Here is a 27681-nt window from a genome sequence, read left to right as displayed (position 1 = left end):
ATAAAGAAAGTCAAACCATATAAATTGTAATAATGAGATAATTATGGTATTATTTCGGTCAAACCATATTAAGGAATGAGTTTATAAAAATGGAAAAAAAAAATAAAAACTATATACAATTAGGGTAAACAAAAATAAAGAATTGAAGCTCTGAGTTGTTTTAACATTGATTACAAATTTGAATTTGTAATAGTATGAACAGTAACTTGTAATTTTATAACAAAAATAAAAATAGTAGTCTGAATGGTAACTTTCTAAGGTAGTACTTTTTGAAATATCTAGAACAAAAAATAGTAAAAATAATAACATACTTATAAAGTATAATTTTAATAATTTAACATAATCTGAATTATAATTTTTGGTAATTATTAAGATACGGTTATAGTCAATATAATAATGGAAAACATATAAAGAAATAATTATGTTTGACAAACAATTATTATGGACATTAAATAGGAATTCAAATTTAAATCATATACCAAAAATGTAGAGAAATACTACAGAGAAAATCGAGACCTTCATTTAATTATTTATGTAAAATAGTAAACTTATTATTATCTACCGATTATGGACCATTAATTTTAAAGAACTTATTATTATGTAAATTATGGATAATTAATTTCAAATTAATTTTTTACGATATACCAAAACTATAAACAATTGCGGTAAACAAAAATAAATAATTGAAGTTATGAGTTGTTTTAACATTTAGAATGAATTTTGAATTTGTAATGGTATGAATGGTAACTTGTAATCTTTTAACAAAAATAAAAATAATAACATTCTTGTAAAGTATAATTTTAATATGTTACCTTAAACATAATCTGAATGTTGGTATATATTCCATGTAAATGTTGGTCAAACCATTATTATGAACATTAATTAGAAATTCAAATTTATGGGAACTTATTTTTATGTAAATTATGTATAATTAAAGTATATAATTATGGGATAATTAAAGTATTAAAGTATATAAATTACAATATTGATGTTAATTCGGTTATATATACAAAATGAAGGAACGAATAAACATTAATTAGAAATTCAAATGTTAGTCAAACAATTAAAGGAAACCTGTTAAATAGGAAACATGTTAATATTTCGTGTAATTGTTAGTCAAATAATTAGTATGGACATTAATTAGAAAATCAAATTCAAGTTTAAATAATATACCAAAAATGTAGAGAGATACCATAAAAAAATTCGATATCATGATTTACTTATTTATGTAAATTAGTAACCTGTTATTATGTATTATTATTTTAAGATTATGGACATTTAATGTTAGATATATTATTATTATGTAAATTATGGATAATTAATTTAAAATTAAGTTTTTATGATACACCAAAACTATATACAATTACGGTAAACTCATATTAACGTTGAGTTGGGTGAAATGATTGCAAATTAATTTGTATTTCGTTAAGATTTAAATTTTTATATAAAATAGGAATACAATAATTATATTATAAAAGGTAGTAACAAAGTTCTTTGTATGTGTAAATGTTATTTTATAATTATCATTGATATGGACAAATAGTAAATGAGAAAAAAAATGAAGTTAATTTGTAAAATCGGTTTTCTTTAAAAATTAAGGAGAGAAATTGTGTATAAAATGTGAATGAAATAAATTGTATTAAGCAACAAAATTATGAAATAGTTAATTGAGAAAGTCAATGCATATAAAATGGGAATCCTGTTATGACCATAAATTAGGAAAGTCAAACTAAATAATTCAAATTAATGGAATAGTTAATTGTGTCATTTATTAAGTCGCCGGAAAACAAAGTATACATCAAGGTATAGATTAATATTTAGCTTTAACTAAAACTTATGAAATTGAAATATTGAAATACATGAATATTCAAAAAAGAAAATCTATACATGATAAATTAATAAAAATACATCTTATAAAGACTTGATCAATCGTGAAATCATATTATATGAGTCGGAAAATAACCTGAAATAATAAAATCGAAAATTAATATTGATATTATGGTTTTTTGAATTATAGTTAATAACCGGAAAATTTAAAAGATGTAACCGGAAAATTGATATTGTGACAATGATCGATTTTTTTTGTAGAATTTCCAGAGAAATGAACATCTATTAGTCTTGGCATTGATCTGAAATTAGAAAGTAGAATATTAATGTTGATATTATGGAATATTTGATTTTAAATTTGTAACCGGAAAAATTGAATGTCTTAGCGGAAAATAAGAAATATGGTTTTTAACAATGGAATCTCCGATTTTGATACCGTCGATGGATGAACATAATTTTGATCTAGAACATAGATTAACAGCATGTCAAACAAAAGAACACGGAAAATTAAAAAAAATACTAATAAATATAAAACAATCATCATTGTTATAAGTATAACACATAACCGGAAAAATTACCGTCAATACTTACCGGGAAAACGTAAACACGTCCAAAAATTGTAGACATCGCCTTTCATTATTAAAAACCTAAACTGATTTTAATAAAATTAGTTAACAATTAAAAGAAACATAAAAAGATTAGAGGAAACAATAACCGAAAGAAATATAATATTGCCGGAAATACATATATCAACAATCGGAATTTAATATATAATTGAAGCTTACCGGAAAATAATTAATAAAGATATAAATTTGGATTGGCAGGAATATGGAAGAGGATGAAAGAAGATCCGGCTATTAGAGAAAGAAAGAAAAACATGATTAGGGTAAAAAATTAAGAAATGTTATTGTTTAAATATAGGTTAAGGATGCGTTGACATTAATATGAAAGGAATTGGTGACATGGCATTGAGGTGGCATTAATTTTATTTTTGATTTATTTAATTGGTAAGAAAAATAGAGAAATGCAAGATATATTTGAAAAGAAAGGAAATCATCCAATAGAAAAGGAGCATGTGGAGGCAAACTAATTTATTTTAATAGTATAGTAGGATGTCAATGATATTACTGTCATGGCTTCTTTTGAAGTGAAGTCTTGGGTCATTTTGTTTCATTTGGTGAGAAAACACACCACCAACTCTAGTTGGTAAAAGTGTTTTACACAAATTCTTTTCGTAACTTTGCTTTCATTGAAATAATAAAAGGTAAAACAAAGGAAAAATATAGAAAAGCACCTAATGACTCATTGATGAATATTTTACAATGAAGTGTTTTGCACCCGGGTTAAATGCTAACACCTATTAGAGATGATAATGGATTGGGTTTGAAATAGATTTAAGTATTTTCAAATCCATACTAGAAACACTAAATCTCCTTTCATACCTGACCCAAAATCTTGTTGAATATTTGTCTTGTAATATTTACCTATATCAGGTATACCCGTGAAATTATTGAAAACACATGTGGTGTATGCCTAGCTCCAGGCCTGGCCTTGAAGGTGTATGCCGCACCTTCGAGCGGGCTATTTTTTCCCGGGGGGTGTTATATATATTTATATATATATATGGGGAGAGAATCGTGAGAGAACTCCATTTTATAGAGAGAACTAGAGAACTAATAATGAAGTATTTTTAATTTAATTAAAAAAATGTTTTAAAATTTTTTTTTCTTTCATCTTTCTTATATGTTGTTATTCTTCACCACAAAAAAATATAAAATAAAAAAAAATTAACGAGTAATGCATATATGCAATACACCAACTTTTTTTATAATGCATATGTGCAATAGTGTGCATTTTGATATTTTAAATAGTGTTGAATAGCATATATATATATAGTTGTTTGTATTGTATATTTGCAATAGTGTTATATTATATACAAAAATTAAAAAAAAAATATAGTGCATATTGTAAGGCACCGTTCCCGGCAGCCATACTTTAGCGTCGGATTTACTCATAAACACAGTTCTACAAATCAGAATTTATTAAAACTTTCGCGGAATATAAAACTGTAACCGTTTATTACAAAACATTTATTCTTTTCTTTAAAACCAACTTAAAACATCATATTTTAAACATCGTTTCTTCCATCTTCATATGTCAGCCGTTCAATCCATGCCATGTGTCATCCTCATGCCATCTCGATAAACATGTATACCTGCGTGCATACTAAAAGTCAGCTACGCTGAGTGAGTTCTAGTTAATCATACAACATACAATCTGTTCTCATACTTGCACACGTGCCCGAAGGGGTGTACATTATTCATACTTTTCATACATAACTATCCGTTCTATTTAAAGAGCCTCCCGCTCTATAACCTCACAGATATTATAAGGGTCTGGTCCCTAACATCACAGATATTATATAGGGTCTGGTCCCCAACATCACAGATATTATTAGGGTCTGGTCCCTACCATCACAGATATTATTAGGGTCTGGTCCCTACCATCACAGATAATATAAAGGGTCTGGTCCCCAACATCACAGATATTATTAGGGTCTGGTCCCTACCATCACAGATATTATAAAGGGTCTGGTCCCCAACATCACAGATATTATTAGGGTCTGGTCCCTACCATCACAGATATTATTAGGGTCTGGTCCCTACCATCACAGATATTATAAAGGGTCTGGTCCCCAACATCACAGGTAATATTAGGGTCTGGTCCCTACCATCACAGATATTATTAGGGTCTGGTCCCTTTGTTTCGTGTAACCGTACCGTACCTGTTCATACATACTTTCCTTGACAATACGTGCAATCTCCGAAGAGCGTTCACGTACCATCATCATAACATACATACATTATGCATACATCATATATTCATACATACATTATATCTTTCATCATACTTATCAATCATATCTTAACTACCACCTGACGGTACATGCAATATCCGAAGATCGTTCACGCACCGTCAAACAATCATCATACATAAATCATACAAGGCATACACTTACCACTTAAGATAAGTGTATTAACTATCACATCGAGTATGCACACAGCCCCGAAAACATAACAAGGAAGTGGGGCTAGAAACTCATCTGAACTCGGTTACTTCTTCTGCTAACAGTTACTCCTTCTTGAGCTGTGCGCGTCTAACTGTTTAATAATTACAGTATTAAGTACCGCTCTAGTCATCTCATTGCTACTTAATTAGTCTTACACGTCTAAGTTGTTTTACTTCATTAAATCATTACCTGGTTAGTTAATCGTTACTCATTAACCTTTAAAGGTATCTTTCATAAATTGCCAAACTCCAAGGGCTGTTATGTAATTATATAATTCTTTTCTAAGTCCAGGGACCATTCTGTCTTTATATTAAACTCCTAGTTCATTACTTTGCCCTTAACGAATTGGGTAAAGAATCATCCTCTGATTCGCTAAGCTCCCATAACTAATTGGGTAAAGAATCATCCTCTGATTCGCTAAGCTATCATAACGAACTAGCTAACGAATCACCCTCTGATTCGCTAAGCTCCCATAACGAACTAGCTAAAGAATCACCCATAACGAATCACCCATAGTTCTTATCCAGACTTTGACTCAAGGGTCAAAGTCAAAATCGTCAAGAACAGCAAATAGTCAACAGATTTTAGATCTGCAATTAAACCTTCGTTTCTTAACCAAATATCACGATTTTGGTATCAACGGAATCGTCTGACCAGCGCCTACAAACCCCAACCATCAAATCGGCCTAACATCGATGTTTAAGGGGTGCGATTTAGGCATATAGGTTACGGGTTCTTTTAGGTTAACAATTAACCTATCAAATGCTAATCAATTCCAGTAATATTTGTTGTTTTGGGTTCTTTTATAACAAACTAACACAGATCTATGATTTCCCAAATCAAACCAAACCTATACGAACGATTTCTAACTATAAACGTACCTTGAACGAGTCGAACTACGAACACGGTTAAGCCTTGATGTTGTTTTGGTCCGTCACGACATTCCAGCACCAACAAGCTCGGGTTTTCACCTTCGGATCTTGGTTCGGGTTATAAGATGGTGTTGTGTGTGTTTTCTAAGTTATATGCTAGTGTGTAGATTAGAATAAAAATGGAAAGGATTAGGGTTTAAGGGGTATTTATACTCCCTTAAGCCCATGGACCTAAGGCCCATCTTTCCCTTTTGGTCCATAATTAAGTCCATCTAAAAGCCTACTTATCCTATCATATTTTATTATTATTATTATTACTATCCGAACGAAAAATTGGGATGTTACACATATGTGCATTAGTGTTGTATTACATATATGCGATAATGTGTTTTGCATACAATTATTAGTGTCGTATTTGCATATATTCAATAGTGTGTATTGGATAATGCAATTGTGTTGTATTATATGCAATAAAACACTATTGTATATATGCAATAGGCATTAGTGCACATATGCACTACAGTACTACATCGACAAGTTTTTTTTAAGGAGCAATATCATCTTATTAGAAGGAGGAAAGAAAAAGAAATCACAAAATATTGTTTAAAAAATAGTTAAAAATATTTTTTTACTAGTTCTTTAGTTCTCTCTTTAAAAGGAGTTCTCTCTAAATCCCACCCCATATATATATATATATATATATATATATATATATATTTGAAAAAATAATTCATAGGTATTATAATTGGATTTTGATCCCTCTTAAAATTTTTGGACCCAAACAAATTTTTATTCAAAATTCATTGGTTAAAATTTAGGTTATCAAACCCAAACCAAATGGCAAAATCAGTAATAAAAAATTAATAACTGGTTAAAAAAAAGAGAACACCGATTAAAATAAGGCCTCTGGCGATGCTTCACCGTTCTCGCCCCTCCCCCTCCAAGTTCCAACCCTCCTTTTGCTCCCTGCCACCAGTCACCACCATCTCCAGCAGTCCACCATCGTCGGTGCGCGCCACCGAACTAAACACCGCCCACCACCAATATACCAACTCAGTGACTCACCAGGGTATAATTTTAAGTTTTAACTATTTGTTTATTTTATGTTATGGTGGTTTCGCTATTCGGTCGAACGATTGGATATTTGGATAATATAAACTGCGAATAGGTTATCGAACAATTTGTTGCCAAGAATGCTAGAAGAGTTTCACAAATTATAGGTTAACGGATAGCTATTGTTGTATATGATTTTATTACTATATTTTTGATATTTTATTGTTATAACGTTAATGTCATTTAAAAAGAATAACTTATTTATTTCGTTACTCGTTAGAGTTTATAGACATTTTCTATTTCAGCTCGACTGAGACATTAAAATTCTCAAAGACTGTCCGGCATGGGTCAAAACCCTTTATATATCTATCGGGTTTTTACAATGTTATAGCATAATGGTTTTGAAAATAATGTACATAGAAATTTTATCATGTGCTGCTTTATTTTCTTCTGTTATTTATTTATTTTTTCTATGCCGAATGTTAACCTTTAATCTTCAAAATTATTTTCTCTCTAAACAAGATACACACTATTACATATTTGCATATTATCAAAAATATGATAACACTTACCCTTTAGTATACGATTAGGTATACTAGTGTGCGTATATAGGCTATATATATCTAAAATAAAAAAAGAAAATTATGACGGGTTACTTGGGTACATAATCGTGTAAACAGGGCGACGTTATTTTGCCGGGTGAGAGAACGTCATAGAGACCAAGATCTAGCCGCTAATACGATACATCAACACGAAATCGATACTTTAAATATATACTTTATTGATAAATATGGATGAATACATTAGAGAGAATAATAAGTTATGGAGAGGATAACTTAGATCTATGTACAAGTTCTCTACTAAATTATGAGCATGAGCTCTCTATTTATAGGCTATTTTACGATATACATTAAATACACATACTAGACCGCCTATAACTTATTCAATCGCTACGGACACCAAAACCGTGGACTAACAGACTCCCCCATTCCGTAACTATCGAATACTTTATCCTTGAATACTTTAATTGCAAATCACCAGTCACAAACCGTGCACTAACAGAATGATAACAGTTGAGAGAACGTCATAGAGACCAAGATCTAGCCGCTAATACGATACATCAACACGAAATCGATACTTTAAATATATACTTTATTGATAAATATGGATGAATACATTAGAGAGAATAATAAGTTATGGAGATGATAACTTAGATCTATGTACAAGTTCTCTACTAAATTATGATCATGAGCTCTCTATTTATAGGCTATTTTACAATATACATTAAATACACATACTAGACCGCCTATAACTTATTCGATCGCTACGGACACCAAAACCGTGCACTAACAGACTCCCCATTTTCCGTAGCTATCGAATACTTTATCCTTGAATACTTTAACTGCAAATCACCAGTCACAAACCGTGCACTAACACCGGGAAAATGTAAAGGTTTCTATGGTGTCAGTGTTTTTTATCTCCCATTCATATAAAATACCCCACTATATGGGAAAACAATTACAATTCTATATCAATATTAAATAAGGATAAATATAAAATTCAATCTTGAAATTCAAATAATATATCTTCTAGAATCTTCTAAATAAAATTTATCGTCTAATACTCCCCGGTAGTTTGAGGGTGACTGGACCGAACACTCAAACTATCCTGAAAACCTTGAAACATCTGTCAAGACAACCCCTTGGTAAAAATATCTACAAACTGATAGGAGGATGGTACATGTAAAACCCGAACATGTCCAACACGAACTTCTCACAACAAAGTGGATATCAATCTACGTGATTGGTTCGTTGATGTTGAACAGGATTGTGTGAAAGGTACATCGGAAATATTATCACAGTAAATAATAATTGCCCGTTAGAGCGGGATATGTAGCTCAAGAAGCAAGTTCCGTAGCCAAATGGTTTCAACAACGAAGTTGGCAACACCCCGGTATTCTACCTCAACACTAGACCGAGAAATTTTAGCCTGTCGTTTTGACAACCAAGAAAGTAGGTTATTGCCCATAAACACATAGTAGCTGGAAGTTGACCTGCAGGAATCCGGAGACCCAGCCTAATCGGCATCGGAGTATGGTGTTAAGGATGAAGTGGAAGAAGGAACTAATCAAATGCCAAAATCAATGGTACCGTAAAGTGAGGCTCACGAGGTGCGTGCGTGAACAAACAAACCTGTTGAACCGCATATTTGATGTCCGGACGAGTAAACGATAAATGTTGTAAGGTACCGAAAAGAGTGCGATACAGTGTGCCATCTGGAAGCATATCCCCAATATTAGCACTAAGCTTGGTAGATGTATCAACTGGGGTCCTGCATGGTTTACAAGTGGTCATTCTAAAATATCTCTCGTATAGGTAGATTGGGACAAAAATAACCCATTTTTGTCTCTCGTAGCTTTATTTCCTAAGAATTTATGGAGAGTGCCAGGTCGGTCATTCTGAATTCCCAAGACGGATTTTCAATAACTGTCTTGCAATAAGGTTGGCTCAGAAGCCGTGATGACAATAACATCAACATTAGAAGTAAAAATGCTTGTTATTCCCATTATTATAAATAAATAAATAATTATCACATGTAATGCGAGCAAAACATTGAGAAGTAATAAACGTAGAAAACCGAGCATACCATGCATGAGGTGCTTGCTTTAATCCATACAATAAATTCTTAAGACGACAAACATGGGACGGGGCATCGGGATTTACGACTCCGGGTGGTTGATGCATAAAAACCATTTCCTCAAGATCCATGTGTAAAAAACGATTTTAACATCTAACTGATGAATAGGACAGACATGAAAAGCATGGTGCGAAATGTTTGCGGGTTAACAACCGGACTACACGTGTCATGGCAATCAACGCCAACCGTCTTAGATTTACCATTAACTACCAATCGTGCTTTATATCGTTCAAGAGTACCATCGGTCTTGAACTAATGTCTAAATAACCACATACAATGTATAACTGGGTGATCAGTAGGCCGAGGAACCAAATCCCATGTATCATTCATTATCCCTTCACGCCATTAAATTTAGTATGTTGGCATCAAACCAAGTTGGATAAGAAAGGGCCTCAATGTGGGTTTTAGGAATTGGAGAAATGGGTGGGCGGAGTCGATGTGTAGGTTAAGAGGAGAAACCGGTTTGGTGCTGCCAACACGAGCATGTATGGCCATGGGATGTGTGGAAGTGGTTGACTGGGCGGGCGGCGGTGGCGAAGTTGTAGGTGGGCCGGAAGAACTGGCAGATATTGGTGGTTGGACTTGTGCGTTAGGGGCAACAAGTGGAGCAAATTGAAAGTGATGGGTGGTTGGGATTAATTTTCAAGAAACGAATAAGTTTCTGTACGGAGTGACTGAGAGTACGGGAAGGCAGTCTCTTCTAACACAAACTAACAAGAAATAAACCCGCCCCGATGTGGGATCATAACATCGGTAACCTCGATGATCTGTCGGATAACCTAAAAAATGCAACAAATGGACCGTAGTTGGAGTTTGTGATTGGTAGTGGCAGATAAATTAGGATAGCATGCACAACCAAATACGCGAAGATGGTCGTAAGTCGGATGCCGAAGATATAAAGCAAAATTAGGGGGTAGAAAAGTCAAATCGTTTGGTGGGTAAGATGTTATGGAGGTGGGTAGCGGTGTGAAGAGCCTCTACCCAAAACTCAAGCGGAATGTAGGCGTGAGTAAGAAGGGTACGCATGACATCGTTCAAGCGACGGATCATTCGTTCTGACCGACAGTTTTTCTTTTGCGATGTTTGAGGAAACGAGAACTGAAATACGAAACCGTGTTTGTTTCAAAGGAATTGAAGTCATTGTTATCGAATTCCCTGCCAAGGTCACGTTGAAAGCCTTTGATGTGACAGTTAAATTGGGTAGATATAAATTGGTGAAATTTGACAAAATTTGAAAAAGTCTCGGATTTAAACTTACGTGGATAAACCCATACGAAATGTGAAAAATTGTCTGTTAAAACCATATAGTATTTATAGTCGGATTTACTTGGAACCGGAGAGGTCCATAGATCACATTATATTTTATCAAATGGTTTATAGGTAATAGACATGGAATCATAAAACGGTAATCTTTGATTCTTTGACGATTGACATGAGTTGCATAAAGGAAAACCGTAGGGTTGATTACAAAAAATAGAAAAGCGACTACGAAGTAAATTTAAGATAGTATCGCCATGATGTCCTAAGCGATTGTGCCAATTGTCAGTAGTGGTGGTGAGCAAGGCGACATATTGTGCTGGTGGAGTGAAAGGATAAAGCTCTCACATACTATTGTGGCGAGAACGAATTGCCCATTGTTGAGATTCTTCACTGAAAACCGAACGAGTCAAAATCGACACATGCCCAATTGTCAATAGTAAATTTACAAACAGATAATAGATTTTTAACGATATCAAGTGTAAGAAGGATATTATTTAATTGATTAGGTATGTTATGGGTAGTGTGTCCCTCTCCAATAATTGGGATATGATGACCATTACTTACAAAAATAGTTTGTTTAGGGATGCATGATTGATAGATAAAACGAAATTTTATCTGGATCCTTAGTTAGGTGAAAGGATGGACTATATGTAGAGAAAACAATTACAATTCTAAATGTGGATAAATATAAAATACATTCTTGAACTTCAATTAATATATTTTCTAGATTCTTCTAAATCAAATATATCGTCTAACAAAATGGACATACTACAAATCCTATATCCATTCTAAACCCGTAAAAATTTTAAAAATAATCCTAAATCCAGCCTATTGAAGGGCTCATTTCTTAGTGTGAATATGAATAAACATAAGCAACTCATCACTTGGTCATCCACTGCACCAACTTATGCATTGTTTTTCATCACAACCAAACTAATAGGTCTAGTAATTACTACACAATTAATTTATCTGAATCTGTGATTAGTTGGTCATTACATTACATGAACCTGAAGTGAATCACTTTTCCCATAATTGTTTACAGTTCTAAAAGTAATTGTGTGTTCTTCGAATATCGTTCATGACCGCTTGACATCGACTGTCGGTTTAGTTTAATATTTAATAAGTCATGAGTTTCACTTGCACTTTCCATTGATTCCCTATACTAGTTATAGGTATTTAAGACATTAAAATACTTGCATCTGATTAGAGATATTTAAAAAGGTAAAAGTTATGCAAATCAACTAAACGTCTAACGTTAAATCGTTGATCTAGTTATTTATAAAAGGTTATTCTCATACTGAGGTAACAAGCACGCGCATAAATCAATGAGACACACTGACTATAACAAACAGTGGCGGAACCAGAACTTTTCAATTAGGGGGTCGTAATAGAATAGTTTTTTTCGGGAAAACGCATCAATAACCTTCCATTGATGCAGCAACTGCTAATTGTGATCCCCCCCCCCCCCTTCTTCCAAACATGTAGAGGCAGTTGTAAAACTGTTTAATTTTTAACACGTGCAAAAACATTCTTTCAACTTAACACAATAATGAATCCTTTTATTATTTTCATTAGAGTTTAATGAATTTCATGAATTTTTGATATCTTGTTTGGGTTCCTTACCAAAACTATCGTTCTATAGTTGCATTCAACATAAAATAATAAAAAATAATGACAACAACAATGATATAAAATAATAATCTAATTCAATTTCTTGAATAAAAGTTAAATACGGTAAATTTACCTTACACAATTCAATTTATAACTATTAATAATTAAATAAACAAATAAAACCTAAAACAAAACTAAAATAAAAGAAACTTACTTCAATGGTTGAAAAAGTATCTATGTACACATATTACTCTTCAGAAAAGAGAGATGGCAGCGGCACAAAATGTCTTAATTATTTTCATTGAATTGTAAAACACCATCAAATTTAGGTTTTTAAATTTTAATTGTATAGTTGGGCCTTGCCAAGTTATTTTAAAAAGCCCAGTCCAATTCAACTATGTGACCCAATAAATAATTATATCCTACTACAGACTGCATATCGTCTTCTTCTTTGTAACTTCACCGAACAGCACCGGACCTCTGCCACTACCGCTCTCCACCGCCGGAAAACCCTCTCTTCATCTTTTTTCTCCTTTCTTCTAACTTTAATGCCTTTAGGAGGACAATCTAGAGGGTCAACCATAGAAAAAAAAATTAGGGAAGAATTCTCTAATGCCTTAGAATTTGGGCGGCCGGAGGGTCAACGGACCCTCCTGACCCTCCTGTAGTTCCGCCCCTGATAACAAAGTTGAATACGTTCAAATTCTTTACAATCGTGAATAGGCTCAAACTTTTATAACTCTTTTAACGAGTCTTACAAATATTTACATGAGATTATGTATTCCTAAAACTTTATAAACAAAGGTATTCGTTGGCCCTCAGGCTATCATATACATTTTTCTGGATCCTTTCATATGCTGGTAGATGGTGGGCACAACGCACCACACCTGGTTATTCCTCTGCCACATTGGGCCGGATATAAGTAATACTCGAGTGGGGAATAATCTTGTGTATATTGGTAGTTGCTAAGTAGTTGAACGTTGCGGTGTTTTCTGAGTGGTTTCGAGTTGAGCTGGAGTTTGTAATAATAATTCAGACTTTCAGAACTTGGTTATTTCCTACGCCACGATAGCCTGGTTCATACAATACTCGAAGGGATAATTAAGTATATAAATTATTTTAGTGTCAGCGTGTTCACTGTCATGTGTTGCTGACGTATTTTATAAACTGTTTTGCAGGTAATCAAGAATAGGTGTTTGGAGATGATGGATAGCCATTCGACGATCAGATGGTTCAGATGAAGTTTTTGTTATTAAAATATTGTAAATTATGGTTTTTATGATTCCAAACACTTTTGTATTAACTATCGGGTGTTTAATTCCCGACTTTTGGAATATAAAAATATTTTAATCAAGATTGTTGGGACTTATATTTTAGACCGATGCATCGAATTAATTTGTGGGTGAAAAATATATTATTTTGGTCTCAACCAAGGGTGGATGGCTTGAAGACCAAGTCATGCTAGAATAGTATAAATAGATGTTTTTATTCATTTGTCTAGTATGAGTGATTGTGTTGTGTATGTGTGAGATTTAGGGTTTTATCCCTTTGAGAGAGTCTCCGCCTCCAGGATGACCTCTCCTAGTGGCGGCTGATATTTCTTAATCGATTGTTTGTATGAATGTATGTATGAGTGTTTCATCTTAATGAGAATCATTCGGCTAATATTTCATACTACCATTTCTATCTTTTGCGTTTTGATTACAATTGTTCATCCTACTTTATTGTTGATTGTTAATCAAATCACGCTCTCTCCCAATACACCTCATCCGTCCAAACATCATTCAAGAGTGAATACGAGTTAGATTCGATCCTAACCCTAGATCCGAGCTCCACTGTCGTTAATAACACCGAATATTCACGCTTCCGCACCGGGGCTCGGACCTGTCAATTGGTTTCAGAGCCTGGGTTACCGAATTGTTCAAACTAACCGCTGAACTGATTCATTTCGCTCTTGAATCCACCATGGACGTTAAATGATGAAGTTCGTTGAAATTATTTTTGGGGGTTTTTGAAATTATTTGATGATTCGGAGAAAAGTATATGAATTGATGTTTGGGTTGATGACTCGTTTGGAGATCCAACATCAATTTCATGCTTATTTGGTCAGAACGGTCCAGATCTGATGTAACAGTGTTATTTGTCACGTTTTGGGGCAACACTGTTCATCTGATTATTTCTAGATCTGAAAAGGTTGATTATGATATGAAGATAGGTTTCTTTGATTTCGAGATGACTTGGATGGTGCTACAATGATTTATTTCAGATGCCGAAACTTGATTTTGGATTTGAAATTAGGGTTTTGTGTGCTCGTGCTACACAAACAGTAGATGTTTGTTGAAAAATATTGCTGATGGTACAAACAGATAAGGAGAATGTACAAGTCAAGAATGAACAGGTACTAAAGGCAATTTCATCATTGTTTGTTGCAGCAGATGCAAAGTGAATATTCGAGCAGGTTCTGCAAGGGCAAATCAGTGACTAATGACGCAGAAATGAAGTTTTGATGTCTCGAGCACACTATGAACAAATAAGATTGGACCCGAGTATGAAAAATGACTAAGTGTTGCTTCGAGCACAGGAGGTGTTTTTCCCAAGCACGTCTTTGTTTGGCTCAAGCACAGGTTATTTCGAACACATCTTATATCGAGCACATCAAATTCGAGCACACTTTGTGAAACCCAAAGCATGCACTTTGTCTTCTCAAGAAAACTATCTTCTTTAAGTCTCGAGCACACTTTGTTATTTATTCGAGCAGACTCTTTTTCGAGCATACTTTGTTTTGTCTTGAACAATTATGCTTGTGAAGAGAAAACTCAAGTTTGTGTCGAGCACACCCTTGCTCCCGAGCACACTTTACTCCCGAGCATGTTTGGTGGAAAATGAAAAAGCACTAAGTAATCCGAGCACACTTTTGTTTCCGAGCACTAAGTAATCCGAGCACACTTGTACTTCCGAGCACACTTTGTGCTAGTTGAAAATTGAAAAATCACAAGTGTTTTGATTTCCGGGTACACTTTGTGCTAGGAAAGTGCTTCCGGGTAAACTTTGTGCTAGTGCTAAAATTGAAAAATCACAAGTGTTTTGCTTTCCGGGTACACTTTGTGCTAGGAAAGTTACTCCGAGTACACTTTGTGCTAGGAAAGTTATTCCGAGTACCCTTTGTGCTAGGAAAGTGATCCCAAGCACACTTTGTGCTAGGAAACAGAGTTTGTGAAATATTTCAAAGTTTTGAAGAAACTTTTGAGATTTTTGGTACCGTTGATCGTTTGACCAAGTTGTTCTCTACAGAAGATATATACAAGGGGTATTTTGGTAATTTTTCTCCAATCATCAACAAGCTTATGGAATTCAAACCTCATCCAATTTCACGACTTCATCAAAAGCTTTACAAGAACAAGTGTTGACCAAGCTTAAGGATTTAATCACTTTTAGTGTCAACCAACATATGAATATGTTTATTTTCAGATTTTTACAATCTTGATAAGGATGATCAAGATTGCTTCACCCACACTTGATTTGAAAACACATTTATTAAAGACAATTGCAACGAAATTGGGGGAGTAAAAATCTTTGAATTTCATTGCAAATGGCATGCTTCAAATCAAGTAAAAGACTCGAGTTAAGGAAAAGTTGATCAAGATTAATAATCCAAGGTTTTTCAAAGATGTTTCATCGTTTGTCAGTTTTCAGATTTCCTAGTACGGATGAGAAGATAGAGTCATCTCAAGCAACAATGTTGAAAGGATGATCAGTAGAGTTCAACCTCCTATGAAATAGTCACTTGAACAGTCAAGAACGGGTTATGGTTGAACTTGAATGCTATCTTAATTCAGGGAATGGTTTGAAGATAATTTACAGGGGAAGAAACATATTTGAAGAATGGAAGATTATTTGATGATCACAATGAGTTTATTTCTTTTTGTAATAACCTTGTTACGTGAAGTTGATCTTTTGAAGTTCAAAGCCTCGTTCATATGCCCATACAACTATATCCAAAAGTGGTATAAGAGTTATGATTCGAAATGAAAAATGGGAGAAGCTTAACGTGAGGGGGAGAATTTCAATGAAAGACAACGAGTTATGAGGTGATCATGGAAGAAATTCGATGGCATCGGTCTAAGGGGGAGATTGTTGGGACTTATATTTTAGACCGATGCATCGAATTAATTTGTGGGTGAAAAATATATTATTTTGGTCTCAACCAAGGGTGGATAGCTTGAAGACCAAGTCATGCTAGACTAGTATAAATAGATGTTTTTATTCATTTGTCTAGTATGAGTGACTGTGTTGTGTATGTGTGAGATTTAGGGTTTTATCCCTTTGAGAGAGTCTCCGCCTCCAGGATGAGCTCTCCTAGTGGCGGCTGATATTTCTTAATTGATTATATGTATGAATGTATGTATGAGTGTTTCATCTTAATGAGAATCATCCGGCTAATATTTCATACTACCATTTCTATCTTTTGTGTTTTGATTACAATTGTTCATCCTACTTTATTGTTGATTGTTAATCAAAATCAGGCTCTCTCCCAATACACCTCATCCGTCCAAACATCATTCAAGAGTGAATACGAGTTAGATTCGATCCTAACCCTAGATCCGAGCTCCACTGTCGTTAATAACACCGAATATTCACGCTTCCGCACCGAGGCTCGGACCTGTCAAAGATTTCCGCTTTGCAACCTTAAACTCTGATGTATTTACAAAACATGTATCAACTATTGGTCACACTACTAGACCCTAAGTTGGGGTGTGACACCATACCCATTTATTCAAAATTTTCATGTAGGTGGATTGCATGTTATATCAATTAATTACCGAATTGTTTGTTACACGCTAGGGGTTTAAGCCCTGAGGTAATGAGCGCTAATATCTATATTAATTAATAAATAAAGGTTTTCTTGCGCCACGTGTTCTCTTTTTAGCCCATCATTCGTCTCAAATTCCCGCCTCTCACCACATTCTTTTTACAAACCCCATTCATATCCTTACTCGACCCAATTAATTACTTATAACCCGAACAAACACATTCGTGATTTTCCAGATACTCTATTTCTTGCCCCTTTCCTAATGTTAAACATCCCACAAAGCTCATCACAAAATCCAATCTCTCTTCTCATTGATCCGGCAATTCGTTCCCAAATTTCAAAATCACCATCGACAATGCTTCGAATTTCATCTCTAGAAAACCTAAATTAGAAACTTCTAATTTCATCTCCAAAATCACTGGCGACCAGAACTAATGGCTCTCTTTGATTTCTCTCATATCATCTCAGATCATATCATATCAGAAACCCTAAATTATTTTTTTGGAGTTTGTTAATGTTTTTTCAAAAAACTGTTAATCAGTCTTTAATGACAGGAAAGGAATCTGAATAAAAAATTCGTAATCTTTCTAAATTGTCTAACTGCATTTATTGTATAAGTTAATGTATCTTATACAGGTTTAGCCAATTTTGATTACCGTGTTTACGAATTTGTAGCTGTACTACTTAGATTTTTTATATAAACTTATAGTTATAGAAATAGTTATGAAAAAACCATAGCATCCCCATGTTCTTGATTTTCTAACAAATATGAAATTATGTTTATGATTTCTTTTATTTTTTTAAAAAATTTGTCTACAGGCCTATAAATCTTATTTTCTTTTGGCCTAATATATTTTTTTCTCCTCAAAATACTTTCATTGCAAATATTAAGTTCTGTCATACTTAATCTAGCGTAAACACTTGCATAACTATTTAATGTTTGTTGTTGTAATTTTAAATAAAATGTTCTTTTTCTTTTCAATTTTGTACACGATAAAATTTTTGATGCATACATATATATGGATTTTGAATAATAAGGGAACGTTATTCAGATATATATTAAAATTTTAAACTTTAAAATGCTTAAATTTTGGATTAGTATATGCATATACCATAAATATTTTTTGGATTTTTTTTAAACGATGACTTTCTTTTTTGTATTTAGGCCACTGCACTTTCCAATTTGAAGAGCCCCCTTGCCCTTCTTCTCTCAAACTATGTATTAACCGAGTCCATGCTAGTTTCAGAGTCTGGCTTGGGTGTTTCCAAGGAAAACATACCACCGGATGCCACTTGACAATCGTTGTGCCATCATAAGAACAGAACTCTCTAGCGTAACACATGATGAGACGAAAACCCGAGTGAGCTCGGGGTACGAACTGACAACCTCGCAAGGCCTGCCTCAAATCCTTCATTGCCAATATCCACCCAAAGTGACACAAGGATCGAACTTGAGTCTCAACTGAAGAATCTGAACCTTCTTATCACTAGGCAACATGTGATGGATTATATATTCCAATTTAGATCCATGAAAACATAATATCTATAATAATAAAATGATTTACATATTATTAATTACCATTTCAATTTGATCACCTAAATACTATACACATTCTGATCAACCAGACAAACTGAATTATAAGTTTACGTATATTTTCTGTATTTTAACTCATGACGTGAATAATTTGTATTATATATATTATGTTCGATAATACAATATTTTACATGTCTTATAATCAATGTATTAGTAAAAAGATTATATTATATAACAGTTGTGTATGTTTCTACATTTTATATTTAATACCTAAAATTTCTTATCATTTTTTATTATGGATATTTTGAATAATTGAACTTATAAAATTAAATTTGTTAAACCCGTGTTATACACGGGTAACTAACCTAGTAACCTATAAATGAAACAAGCTTGATCTAGCTAGCATAACTTCTAAGAAAGACTAATTTGAATCACACATCTCAATAAAACAATCAACAATCACATGCGGTAAAATCATACTACATAAACAAATCAAACATTCAGAGTATCAACAATGTCTTAAAATCATCACATCCATATAGTTACTAAGGTTACTAGTCGGACACTATGAACAAAAGCAAACACTCAATCAAAGAAATCATGTTTTGATAAGAACAAAAGATAAAAGCAACAAAGGCAAAACCTGAAGGATCCACGATAGCGAATCCCTGGTCTAGATCGCAATTTTTAAGCTCTTGATCCGTTATTGATCTTCAATCCTCGTTAAAAGCCACATATGGACTTCCAAAATCACCCAAAGGGCTGCAAAAGTCAAACCCTGATCAAAATCTCCCCAAAACAACCGTCAAAACAAGTTAAAAGGTCCTTTTAGGTTTCTCGTGAAAGGGTTGGATTACGGCCCGTACGTGTTTTGGGTGCACTACGGGTTGTACACAAGTCAGGGCGGACTACATAACACCATATTTGAATTCCTCCTCCCTCCCCCCCCCCCCCCCCCACACACACACCACACCCAAAATTCATATATTATAGACACCTTCTCATTTTCTAGCCTGAGATACGCCCGTTTTACATTTTGACTTAAGCGGCCAAATTGTTTAGCTTAGTAATTCCTCCAGCTTCGGGTCTTGATTAACACATTCAAATCATATTATATTCCATCAGAACATGCAAATCACTTAAATGTGCAATTACTCATCTATAAATATCATATTTATAGTAAAATAGTATCAAATATAGGTTCATTACTTATGAAAACCATATATTAGTTCTAACACATCAAACACTCAGCTAATTAAGAAAAGTATTTGTTCAAGAAAAATAATTACCAAACTGAAATGTTTAAACGTTCTCAAAGTTTAAATATATAGGAGAGAAACTATTAAGAGTTAAAAAAGGTTGGGTGTGTTCCAACATATCAAGAAAATCTAAAGAACATAGAGTGATTTGAAAGACGAATAATTAGAATAAAACGAATATCAACCATAGACGTGAATTTTAATAGTTTGTCTTCTCCACGACAACGGCCCTACCCTCTATCAAGTGTTGTCATTCTCTCATATCAAATCAGGAGAAAATTTATGAAGGCCTCAGGGTGTCCCGGCTACCCCTCAACTTTCTTGTGAAAACACAAAATTAGAGCAATTTTTTTTATTATTTTTCGTTTTATATATTATAGTACCCTAGGTCCAAAATCTTTTTAGAATACCCTTAGATTTTTCTTATAAATCTGTTGCGGTATCAAATTATAACTCCATAAATATAGTGGATTAACCCTCCATTGAGTGTGGCAGTTTAAGGTCTTCTCTCTTTAAGAACTATACAAAAGAAATTTCCACTCTTTAAAATGAGTTTTTACAAAAATTGTTAGTTTGTATTTAATATTTATGATCTTTTGTTTTCTTAAAGGCTATTGGTTCACCTAATCTAAGGATTTAATTCCAAGATCTACTCAACAATTTGCACATCTCATCATCATGATGTCACTCATAAACAATGGGACCAAAACTATGTCATGTGTTGCATTTGTTATTTTGGCCTTTTGGTATCAAAGTAAAAGATATAATTGCATACATTATATACATGGACCACATGCAAGCCAATTTATAATGAATTAATGATGGTATTACATATTCCATCTTCCAAAGCATTGATGATAGAGGGAGTCTAGCCTATGGGTCAGTTTTAAAATTGTTCGGTTCTAATTTGATTTTTAAGTCAGATCAATTAACCGGTTTATTTTCTACCTCTGCACACACACAAACACAAACACAGAGAGAGAGAGAGAGTAAATGTTTGAAGATATATAAAAGACGTGTTGCTATTTCTTTGAGGCAGAAATCACAAAACTAAAGCCATTTTGCTTTTTCACAATTTATATTATTAGTTAAATTATAAATAAATTGATTTTGAAAACAATTAGGAGAGTGTGTATTGTATAATTTGAAACAAATGAAGGGTTCTAAAGGCTTGAAAAATTTGGACAATGTGGTTGTGAGGTATATTGTTGGTGCCTCCTATAAAAAATCTAATGGAGCCATACTTATTTTTGAAAAATAAAAGTTTTCTTTTTACACTAGTTAAAGTTGAGGGGTGCCTTTGCCCTCATGGCTTGGCATTCCCTCCGCCCTTGGCCACGTCAGGTGAAACGATGGGAATATTGCCCCCTCCAATGTAAGACGGGCGTGACCCGTATAACACGGGACAAAAAAGTATTTTTAAAGTTTCTTTTTTATTTATTGATGACCAATCACAACATTCATATTATCTTTCATTCTTTAAAATTTGTAATAAAAAATGGTTCACACTAACCCCTCATGTTAATGTAATGATGACATGACATCACTTTTTTTTTTCACCTTTCACGTTATCATAACACAGTCTAACCCCTTGAAAGTCATATGTCTAACACAAACTACGATTTATCTAAACTCATTGGTTAACATGGTATTAGTAGATTCCATTAGTTTCCAATAAAAGGTTATTTATTAGGTTTATCCCTCTGGGGCTAACAAAAATAGAAAAAAGGAAGATTTGAGGCCAAGCTATAAAGTAACCCTATAATGGCCTCAAGCTAGAATATTTATAGACAAATATTTTAAATGTTAAACATGCTCTAAAATGTGGCTAGTCTTTTATCTCTAATTACAAAAAATAAAAGAAAAGAAAATAAATAAATATTGTAATATATAAGTTGATCAAATATACATAATACACATATGAGTCAACAGGTACACTATCTATGGTGGTTCTTAAAACACATTAGATGCTACAATTCTTATTTTAATAAAAGTTACAATTCCTCACAAAGCCTTTGAAACTTGGAGGAACAATAACATAACACATCAAGGAACCTCTAATCTTACAACAAAAACATCTAAAAAAAACATTTACATCAACAGACAGACAGACATATTGTCAGCCCACATGAAAAACAAATGGACACTTCACTTGTGTTTTAATTTTGAGTACTAAACAATAACATTGTACACTTATGAATTTGAGTTACACTATGATGATGTTGTTGCGGTTTTTGTCTTGAACTTTCTTTGAGCTTTCAAGTCTATAATAATAACTGTAATGTTATCTTTACTTCCCTTTTGAAGAGCACGGTTCGAGAGGCTTTCTGCAGCCGCTTGGGCTGCGGGGTCGATCCCTTGACCTCGTTCAAGTGGGAGATTGTTTGAACCGTTTTTCTTGTGCCATAACAATATTCGTTTTCTTGCAATTTCACACGCTTCCTCATTGCTCATCACGTCCCATAAACCGTCACTTGCAAGAATTAGGCATTCGTCCTCTTTGGCTCGGGGGATGAATGTTACCTCGGGATCCGGGATGATCCATGGTTTCAAATATCTATCTCCTGTAGGAAACAATATTATTGGAAATTTCAAGAATATACTACTTTTTGGTAGAGGTTTCGGTTTTGACATATTTTGTTATAGATGGGTTGATTTGGGTTATAATTTTTATCAAACGGGCCAAAGAAATTTTAGCTAAAAAGGAGACCGGTTGGAAGTTATTCGACGAGTTCTTGAGTGCATACATTCTAATTTAGTTAATTATTGTAATTGTAATTATATGGCTGCATATCAAATTAAATGAATGTAATTTTAGATAATCTTTCTTTAAAGTTGGACCAAAAATAGTGCGCTAACTTGGCCGATGTTTTTAAATACACAGCGTTTAAGCTAGAAAAGGAAACAAGTTTAAAGTTACCCATAATGTATTTCAACTTCACACAACCACGTGATCATTCGATATAGTTTTTGTAGCCGTATTCAATGCATTAACTATTTAATATTTATTAACTATAAAAATAGAAAGAAAAAACAAAGTTTTGAAGATCAACCCAACCGTTTTTGTGATAAAACACGAACCCAATTTGGCCCGTTACCCAGAATGCCCGACCCACCCATTTCAGGCATTTGGCTAAAAGTCAAGTACTACTGTAAGAGCATAACAAACACATACATACCTATAGATCTTGACATTGCAAGAACACCAAAAACACGATGCCCGTTCCATTGTATAACCTTGCCTCCAGCCGCTTCAATCCTTGCGTATTCATCTTCCCGATTTGGCTATTTCAATATAAAGCAACACATTAAACACTTAGATATTAACATATACAAATTAAGAATGTAGCATAAAAACAAAGGCTAATTTCATATATACCCCTATAAACTTGGAAATATCATATATATCCATACAAAACTAAAAAATATCATATGTGTCCTTACAAAGTAGTTAAAAATATCAAATATACCCAATTTATTAAAAACAATTTAATAAATGACCATTTTACCCTCATTTTTCAAAAAACTTTAAAATATCATATATGCCCTTCTGTAACTTTATATTATTTATTTATTTATTTATTTATTTTAGCTTAAACTTTTTTTTCAAAAACATAAAAATTTCATATATGCCAATCTTGCTTATCATCGTTGTTGACCAAAATCCAACTAAAAATAGGGTTTAAACAAATATAACGTAAAATGGGCAGAATGACCATTAAGTAAAATTCATTAAATTTGGGAATGTACGAAAACTTTTCAACTTTTTAAGGGTATATATGATAAGCCTGTTTGGGATTGCATATCAAAAGTTAAAACTGCTTGTGTGACAAAACACTACGAAAGTCAAACGTCACAAGTTGGAACATAACCAAAGATGTTTTTAATTTTATCTTACTTTATGATCTACAGAGAGTGCCATAGCTTCTTTCCCTCTGCATAAAACCGCCCTCGAATCGCCACAATTTGAAACTATAATATGCGAGGAACATATCAACGCGACAACAGCAGTGGACCCCACGGTTTCAGGAGCAATGGGCTCACCGTTCCCTTGTTTTCCTCCAATCTCATCATCAACCTTAAGGAAACAGTTAAAAAATGCTTTTCTCCACATCTCTTGACAGTTATTATTATTATCATTATTAACACCACTTTCATCACCGCCATAGCTCGCAATCAGAGGCTCTAGTTCCTCTTGCAAAGCAGTATGAACCCGTGTACTACAGTAATTTGCAACCTGAATATAACATTCATAGTATTATTATATATATATACGAAAATGAAGACTTGTTTAGCTAAAAACATGTTAAAATGTTGAAAAACATCAAATGTCATAAGACCCCACGATTGATTTTGGTAATGTTGGAGCAAAAGAGATGTGATTGCCTTTTTGAGGTCCTACAGTTGACTTCTTTTTCAAGATATTGGATTATATTTTCATTAGAAATGCAAAAAAATTAATGTTTTTGTTATAATACACTTCAAAAGGCTTCAACTTTGTTAATGAATTTTATCAAATAATATGAAGACTTATATCCAGATATAAAGTTGAAAAGTAATCACTTTGACCTCAAAGTCAAACCAAAAAACAAAGACTAATCGAGTTCAAGCATAACAATTAACAGCAACCTAAATTCAAGAGAAAATCTTGAAAAACATCATTGTCGCTGACCCATCTCGTGTGTTAGTAACTCTTTCTTGGTTTGCTTTAATTACATAAACAAAAATGTTGACTTTTGAGGTCAGATTTTGACTTCTCAATCTAGATGGTGGTGGTTATTTTGTTACAAATCAACAATGTCATAAATTTAGTTGTTTGACCATGTGTAGTCATAAAGCTCCACATCCAGGGGTTATGCGCCACGTGGCGCCCAGTCAGAGTTATGGTTTTGTACAAAAACAGGCTGTAGTCATAACTCTCCACATCCAGGAGTTATGCGCCACGTGGCGCCCAGTCACGTTTACACTTTTTTGCACCCACCACCGGATCTAATTATTCCGACCACCACGAAACCCACCGGATCCAATCACGAACAGTTTACTAAACACTTAACCTCACAAATATTTAAATAATAAATAAATAATAATAAAAAAGCACAAAAAAATAATAAATATATAGAACCCCTTCACTCTCTTCAAAACCACTTCACACACACAAACACCCAGTATCTTCAAAACCACACCCACCTCCGATCTTCACACACACAAACACACACAATCTTTTAAAACCACTTCATAGCAACGAAGAAGAATTTCGGCCGTCGGAGATTCTCTGATTTGAACATGGTGTCACTAGATTCTCCGATTTGACGCCGTCGGAGTTCCGGCCACCACCCACCACCACCATTTTTCCGGCGATCCCGTTACCACCCACCACCACCACCATTTTTCTCCTTCTTCTCCGATCTGTAACTCACCCACCACCACCATTTTTTCTCCTTCTTCTCCGATCTGTAACTCACCCACCATTTTTTCCGGCGATCCCGTTACCACCCACCACCACCACCATTTTTTCCGGCGATCCCGTTAACAACAAGACCCACCCACCCAACGGCTATTTTTTTTGATTTGTGTGCCAACCCCCGCGTTTTGTATACAATGCAGCCAAAAATCAATTTCATATAACGCAGGGGGGGGGGGGGCGGTGTACCCCCCGCGTTTTCGTCCTCAACGTTGGTGGCAACGTTGCCACTACGGGTGGTCTAACGATATAATTAAAACTATTTGACCTTGTTACCGACTTTCCATAAAAAACATGAAAATTTATGACAATTTCAAAGCTGAAAACGTAAGAGGTCTGACCTTAAAAGGTCAAACCGCACCATTCACACGCATATTTCAAATGTATTAGAAACAGAAACAGATAGATACCTGAGAACCACCATGACCATCATAGACTCCAAAGAAATGGGTGGTCAAATGGCTCAAACTTTTGGTCATCCGGTCAACAACACCGCGGTCACCGGTCAACATCTGAACCGGAACCTTCAAGAATCTTGGCACGGTTGCAACCGCATCTTCCATCTCGGGCCTCCTTCCACAGATAGAAGTAAATCCCCATAACGGCACACAATCAACTTCAAACACACTTCGTACCACCGTCCCAGGCCCACCCGACACTTTCTCCGAAATGACCAAACTACCCTCACCTACACAAACACTCTTCTCACCATCGTGTGAACCCAACGCACTCATCTCAGACGTCACACTCTCGAATGCTATCAAATCCTCACCGCACAAACCAGTCGAATCACTCACAATCGCGTTATCAAACACGCGGTCACCCTCTAACGACATCACCTCATCTTCACTTTCTTGAAATCCATCATCTTGAACATGATTGCTGCAGTCATGATTGTTAACAGAATCTTGAACCAAAGTAAACTTTTCCGCCATAATTTGTTCTATCCCACTAAATATCACAAGGGTTTCCTCCAGAATGAGATTTTTACAGACCGAATTACCTAAACTCGATGGCGCTATCACCGCCGAATGCATCTCCTCCATCAAAATCACTATCTTGATTAAAACTAAATTTACAGACCACCCCCTCAAAAGTCACACAAACTGTCATTGTTTGACTAATTCATCCCCTTCATATAATCAATCACACATCAAAGAACCATATAACCCCATGCCTACAAACCAAACCAAGATTCATCAAATTATTATGACATAAAAACCAAGATCTATCAAACAAACAAGAACCCAATAACCAATAGCATCAAAAAATGATTTTTTTTTATGTGGGTATGAATCTTTATTAAGTTTCAAGAACACCCACAAATTTTTAACAACTCTAGATGCAAGAAAGATTGAAATGAAGTAAAGAACCTAGTAAAAGAAAGTTAAAAAGTGTGTTGGAAATCACAAGGAAACCCACAAAAGATGAAGCCTTTTTGTTCATAAACTTTTGGGGTTCCCTGGATCTGAGGCAATAAATCTCAACCAATTAAAAAAAAAATCAATTTTATCAATCATCAAACATGTGAAAGTGTTTCAAGCTTACCTAATCTTTACTGCTACTGATATAATCCAGAACACTTGTTCTTGTTGCTGTTGTTCATCACAGCCTTCTAATCTGATTAAACTCTTGAAGAAAATTATATTATATATCTATAAGAAGAAAAAAACAATAAAGGTTGAATTTTTTTGAGTTAAATGTGATTACCCATTTCTTGACTATTGATGGAGAACAAGAAAGTGAAATAAAAAATGGGAACAATTTTTTTTAAAAAAAATGTATATATGTATATATTGTTTTAAAATGGAGAAGAAGAAATTGAGTAGACAAAAAAACTGAGAAAAGCATAATAAGTCATCTCCACACATTTAATTGTCATCTCCTTTATATATTTTTGTCTTTTGTATTGACCAATAGAAAGCCTCCATGTTCCCTCCAAAGCATCATCTATTGTTAAGTCAATTCTATATTTTCATTTATTTTATTTTATTTTATTTTATGGGCAATAATAAATTATGAGATTCGTACACCCATGATAGTATTTTCTTTTTTTTTATTTAATATGCTAAAGTAAATATTTTATTTGTTACTGATATTAAAATTGATATGTTTAATATGCAGTTAGATAAAGAAAATACAAATACATCAAAAATAAAATTTCATTAACAATTAAGTATGCATGTTCAAATAAATACCGGTGAGAATTGTAAGAAGTAGATTAGGT

The 27681-nt window shown here is 33.8% G+C and overlaps 1 protein-coding gene across 1 annotated transcript; it reads right to left on the bottom strand.

Annotated features, from left to right (window-relative positions):
- Positions 1-21896: 21896 nt before the first annotated feature.
- LOC143563571 (putative protein phosphatase 2C 6) lies at positions 21897-27213 on the bottom strand. The gene is made up of 5 exons (XM_077051082.1): positions 27003-27213; positions 25865-26631; positions 23892-24230; positions 23173-23278; positions 21897-22557 (listed from the first exon to the last, which is right to left on the bottom strand). The coding sequence occupies exons 2-5, from the start codon at positions 26498-26500 to the stop codon at positions 22205-22207; spliced, it is 1434 nt and encodes a 477-aa protein (XP_076907197.1). The 5' UTR covers positions 26501-26631; positions 27003-27213; the 3' UTR covers positions 21897-22204.
- Positions 27214-27681: the final 468 nt, after the last annotated feature.

The sequence above is a fragment of the Bidens hawaiensis genome, unplaced genomic scaffold (genome assembly GCF_021521415.1).
Source record: "Bidens hawaiensis isolate Kalapana, Puna unplaced genomic scaffold, B.hawaiensis_p1.1 tig00021499_1, whole genome shotgun sequence".
Lineage (NCBI taxonomy): Eukaryota > Viridiplantae > Streptophyta > Magnoliopsida > Asterales > Asteraceae > Bidens > Bidens hawaiensis.
This window is presented reverse-complemented; position numbering and strand designations above follow the sequence as displayed.